Source organism: Coenobita brevimanus, chromosome 2, assembly GCF_032717465.1.
Source record: "Coenobita brevimanus isolate Jiangsu-jjx chromosome 2, ASM3271746v2, whole genome shotgun sequence".
Classification (NCBI taxonomy): domain Eukaryota; kingdom Metazoa; phylum Arthropoda; class Malacostraca; order Decapoda; family Coenobitidae; genus Coenobita; species Coenobita brevimanus.
This window is the reverse complement of record NC_136955.1, coordinates 39,069,092-39,075,091: the sequence shown is the minus strand read 5'-3', so window position 1 is coordinate 39,075,091 and position 6,000 is coordinate 39,069,092. Positions and strand designations below refer to the sequence as shown.

At 40.4% G+C, this 6,000-nt stretch overlaps 1 protein-coding gene across 1 annotated transcript in view; it reads left to right on the top strand.

Moving 5' to 3' along the window:
* The first annotated feature begins 3,385 nt into the window (after positions 1–3,385).
* LOC145392346 (ryncolin-1-like) overlaps positions 3,386–6,000 on the top strand; it is a 66,284-nt gene continuing 63,669 nt past the window's right edge. Inside the window, exons 1-2 of the mRNA XM_080266751.1 lie at positions 3,386–3,593; positions 4,078–4,094. Of these exons, the coding sequence (XP_080122877.1) occupies positions 3,386–3,593; positions 4,078–4,094 (225 nt within the window). The remainder of the gene's footprint in view (positions 3,594–4,077; positions 4,095–6,000) is intronic.

Below are 6,000 nucleotides of genomic sequence, written 5' to 3'. Positions count from 1 at the left end.
GATTTGAACTGAAGTGGATTAATTGTTTGTGGAAAACATCTCCCAGGAAGTGAATTCCAGAGAGTAGTAGTTCTGGGGATAAATGAATTTTGATAAGCAGAGGTTCTGCATTGCGGGGGAGAAAGTGTGAATTCATGGGCGCTCCCAGCTGCCCGAGTACAGTATTTCGGGAGAAAATGTGAAGGGAGGAACAATTGAAGCCAGTTCGTCTGAACACTTACAGTAAAAATATCTGTAAAATAATGCTAAAGAAGCAACATCTCTACATACAGATAATGGAGGAAGGTCCTGCATAATGGCAGGATTATTGATTAATCTAAATGCTTTATTTTGAATTTTGTCCAACTGTCTCAATGCAACCGCCCCACATCCACTCCACAGTGGTGAACACTATTCGATCTGAGAACGCACATGACTTCTGTATATTGTGTCCATCTGCTCATCAGTGAGGAACTCACGAACTCTGTACATAAGTCCCAATTTTTTAGAAGCATTTTTAGCAAAGGATTTAACATAAGCTGTCCAGCTTAGGTTGAGGTTTAGAGTAACACGTAGGATATCAATTGTAGTGGATATGGGAATACTGACATCATTTAAAATTATGTGAGAATCTGAGGGATTCTTTCTGCTGGAGAAATTAATGTATTTATTTTTCTGAGCATAGAATAAGACCACATTTGTTTGTCCCCATTGATTAATTTTAGAAAGGTCCTGGGTCAGAGAAATTGCTGTGTTTATTTGGGAATTTATAATACCAAATTGTGTAAAGGAGGTACTAAATGTGAAAAAACTATGAAGGGTCGAGTCATCAGCATAAGAGTGTATTGGGTTGTGAGTGACAGATAGGAGGTCATTAATATTTTATATGAATGAGAAAGAGGGTTGGCGCCAAAGCCTGCACATGGTACAGAAAATCCCTTCCTTTGAAAATGCACTAAAATTGATGGTAGTTTTAAAGCAAGTGTTAAAAAAAGTGCTAACACGCTGAATCCATAAGGTAGACAAGAAAAAAGAAAGAAAGAAAGAAAGAAAGAAAGAAAAGAAAACGTTAGATCTAGCACGAAAAGCTCTAAGTTGGCAACCATGATAACAGCAGTCAGACTATGATGACTCCCTAACGCCTCTGGAGTCCCTCTTGAGTCACATCACCTGCCGGAAAAGGTGGTAAATCTTCAGGGGTAGGGAGGGGGAGGATGCAGAGGAGAATGGCTACGCCACCTCATCACCCACCTCTCCTGAGACCCTCTTAAGCCCCAGTCAGAGCTGGAAATGTGGTGCCGGCTCTTCAAGGTTGGAGATGGCCCGTTACCAGAGCCAGAAAATGTGGATGAATTGTGTGAACGAAGATTTGAGAGAGAATGGGCTGACGAAGGAGAAGGCGCCGGAAAGAACTTGATGGAGAAGCTTGGTCAAACACACTGTCCCCATATAAAAGTAGGGAAACAAATGACTTGGTTGTGCGTAATTCAAAGTTATGCTGATATCCACAAGGAAAAAGGAAAGATGGAAATGTCCCGAAAACTTTCTTGTAACAACATCTTCAAGGAAGAACAAAATAGGTGATTATCAGCGAAACTGATATTTCATACGAAGAGAGAATAGTGAGGAAATTCCCTGGAGACTTAACCAAGTCGTTGGTTAAAACCAGTGTAACAGCTAAATCAACCTTATAATTAAGCACAGTACTGCCTTTTCATGGTATATAATAAATCATATTAGAGAGTAATGTTTACAAGATAATTAAATAGGTTTATTGTTAAGATCCATGTTTAAGTTACTTATAAGTTATTATCTTATAAATATTACTTACACTAATAGTATTATCATTAAATGGTAAAATATTTACAATGGTACACGGTAAAGACATGATTAATAATTATACCAAAGGGAATTAGAATGTAAAAGTTTTTGTTGTTGAGTAGCCCAGGAATGTTTGACTGAGGAGACCAATTAACTGCAGGCAAGCAACCGCATCTGCAGGGCCGTCGTACGTATTGAGCCTATGTTCCCTTGAGGTAAACCGTGTTGCGCTAAAACGAGGCGCGGGGAAGAGTGTGGAGGTTCGGTTCTGGATCGCTGTTGCATTTGTATTTTACACCCAGTTAACAGGTACACCATTGCATACTCCATATTACCCCGTTATTAGTTATATGGTTACCTCCCAGCATTGTTAATGGCTACCTGGGTTACACGAAACCATCGTTACTCACTGTAGAGTCACCTGAAGTGGAAAGATGGTTAATAAAAAGTTACAGGAACAATGAGAATTAGGAAGAAAGGAGGACAGACATTGAAAATGAGAGAGAAAGGTAAAGGTAGAAGTAGGCAGCACTATATCAAGGAAGTGGATGATGGTCGTCAAGGCCTACCAATCATAAGGGAAAATATTAATCACCCTCTGCATTAAGGTTTACGATTATCCATTACTTTGTATACAGGTGAGTGCTGCACATTACATGCTAGGTTTTCGACAGTCGATGTGTTGACTTCCCTGTTGGTGTGTTGATATTATTATTATTATTATTATTATTATTATTATTATTATTATTATTATAAAGAGTTGAAGGTGCCATCACAGAGAAGGTCCTGCTGTTCAAGCAGTCTCCGCATGGTTCTGGTAATGGTACGATTCTAAATTATTCTTGTTAATGCCAGACATCAGATCAATTGTCAGAGTGGGTTTTTGTTGTCTAATGAAAAAAAAATCGTCATAAATTCTGTTGAAAAGTTTTATTCTGAAAGTCAACCAGTTTTATTTTTCTTTAGCGAAACTGTTCTACCCAACTTTGGAGTCGGTTCCCTACAAATTCTTCTTCATCATTTTGTCCTCTGTATTTGGCAGGCTGACATTACTTTGCGTGGTATTTGCGCAAAGTGTATAACAGACCCTGTCAAGATGGCTACAATAGGTCAGAAAGTAGGTGTAGTGTGAAAATTTAAATGATAGGAAATAGCAGCAACAACAATAACGACAACAATAACAACGACAACAAATATGTTGGCAAGTACCCCACCCATTCTTATATTCAGAACATATTATGAAGGAGGCAATAATGGTCTAAATGCAAGGATGATAAAACTCTCGAGGCCTCTTAAGCAGTTAAGTGTTTTACCGTGTACAGCGGCTGATGACACAAACAGATCCGACGCCTTGAATACAAGGATCTCTTAAGCAGTTAAGCGTTTTACCAAGCACAACGGCTGATGGCACAAGCAGAGATCCGGTGACCTTGAATACGAGGGGTGCTGGTGAAGGATATTCATGTTGTCCGCCACTCTCGGGCCATCTTGCGCCTCGTCTACACCAAGACAATTTATTGTTTTCAAAGCTTAGTGGAATTGTCGGGTGGAAGCAAGATCAAGAGCCTAAGGCAGGATAGACATAATGGGCGTGGGTGTGCATGGAAGTGTGGTGATAGTTGTGGTGTTAAGTGTTACCACACTGGGCTCCAACATCCCCACCACACAGCCTACCGGGAACTTCAACCAACACAGTGACTGTCCTACTGTTTCCTCTCTCCTGCAGGCTGTTGGTTTTGCCCCCGCCTGTGTGTCATCTTCTCTTGCTCTCTGCTCAGCCAATAACGGAGAAGATCAGCTAACTATGTCTCTGCAGGTAAGGTTGAAAGGTTATTTAATTACCGTAACGAGTTCAGACCGATAAATGCTTCTCAACCTGAATAAAATCGTTCTGCAGTAACAAGAATAAAACAGAAACCCTTTTCCCTGTTGAAGAAGTTGTCATAGACAATATTTTTTCCCATTTGCCATAGATGCTCCCTAATTTGAGTAAAATAATCTGGTCATAAAGTTCAGTAAGAAATTCAGAGTGGTAGAAAATAGATGGATTAGCTCAGCGTGAGACGTTTTTCATGTCATTCTATCTAGGAACAGATCATTTTATTAAACTTTTGAAAGAATTTTCGCTCTTCAGAGGTTAGTTATAACCTTATTAACCCCTTCACTACACCATGTTTTCCTGATCTAACGGTCTGGAAGCATGAAGAATTATGTAAAAGTAAGTAGCTTTCGGATTTAAAGGGTATTGAAGATTGTTTCGAACTCTCTTTTCTTCACGTAAGCCTTTTCGTAAAGTGATTAAAATCGCTTGGTGGGCATATGAATAACAATAAAATTATGATTTTGATAACAACGAAAAGAGTTCATTTACCCTGTTAGTATGAAGTCGTCATTATTTTTTTTGGCAGTGCCTCTAGATGATTTTCATGAAGATGACAGAAGACACTTTGACCGACAAACTTTGATACAACTTTCGTTTTACCCCTTCCCTGCTAGTTGGTAATTCATACATGAGTAAACTCGTTCTGTAATAGCATGAGTCATGGCTAAGACAACGTCCACAATGGATAAAACAATAAGAGGAAGAGATGCCATCTTCAAACTGAAACGCTTTTCTGGATTTAGAACGCATTGCAATATCAAAGTCTTTGTAGGTATGAGATGACTAGAGCATATACTTGGTGGTCCACGAGTTGACGTAACATCTTCAGGAGGTGATTCATGAGGCCATTCTAAGCCATAAATGTTTTATGAACATATTACGTTGGGCAGCAAGTATATCATCAAGTGTCCAGCCGTTGTCAGACGGTTAATCCCTTCAGTTGAATTACGTTTTGCTGCACTCACAGGGACGGCCAAATGCAGTGTGTCCCTAACTGCGGCACTCACTGAGTCACTGCACATTATAGAAAGCTGGGATCCAGAGTTTATGAATGATGTGTTAAAAGATGAGTGGAATTGTTGGTGTCGTGTGTGGGTCTGAGGTGTGTCTCGGGTGTGTGGTGTGCATCTGGGTTGTTCCTGAGTGGTTTGTTCAAGAGCAAGGGACACCTTCTGGGATGGATTTGTGTGCATTAGATGTGATAGGGGCTATGGCCAAGGATGTGTCAAGCGGGCAACAGGGGTGGGTGAGGGGTAAGGGAATGTCAGTGAATACAATGTGGGGGGGAGGGGATGTCGGACATGTATCATGCGTGTGTATCATGGTGTCGGATGTGTATCAAGAGTGTGTATCATGGACTGCAAGAGGGGCTGGGTCGTGAGGTTTGTTTGGGGTGTGTAAGGGCGTGTGCCAGTGTCTGTGTTGGGGTGTCAGTCTGGGAGCTTGTCAAGGGCTGTGTCTGATGTGAGTGTTGCGGAACTCGGTTGGTTTGGACGTGGAAATCATTTTTTAATACCATGACTAAACAATTTCATTCTCCTTCAGAGAGGAGATTACCCAGATCCTGAAAAGATTAATGATATATGTGGTGTACCCAAGCAGTTTAGGAAAAATCTCGAACTGAAAAAAATCACCTCTATATGGTAAGAATAAAACCTAACAATCTTCATGTTGTATAAGCTGCGAGTGGAAAATAGAACATTCTCTACATCCGCCCCATATTGTTTTTTCTTATCTGTGCATCAAGTGTGGATATCTATCTATCTATCTATCTATATCTATATCTATATCTATCTATCTATCTATCTATATCTATACTATATCTATCTATATCTATCAATCTATCTATCTGTATATCTATCTATATCTATCTACATTATCTATCTATCTATCTATCTATATATATATAGGCCTATACTATCATCGCGCACACCATCCACTCACTCGATATAGTGCTCCTCTTCGGTGTCTGCCCTTTCCTCTCCTCCACACTTCTTTCCTTCCATCCTTTTCTGTCTTTCCTTTCTTCATTCTTCCCTCGTCCTTCTGCCTACGGGTGACTTTACACTCCCTCTTCTGTCTTTCTTTCCTTCATTCTTTGCTCTTCCTTCTGCCTGTGGATGACTCTACACCGAGTGACAGTCCAAATGACTTCCTCTACACCAGGAAACCATTTACTACGCTGGGTGGCAACCATATAACCAAAGTTTGGCGCCTGGTGATTTAGTGGGTAATTACTGCTCCAATCAGATTCAGCCAGTGAAGGTTTATATCCATGGGATGTTTGAGGTTTATTGCTCACGTAATGCCGCTCTGGG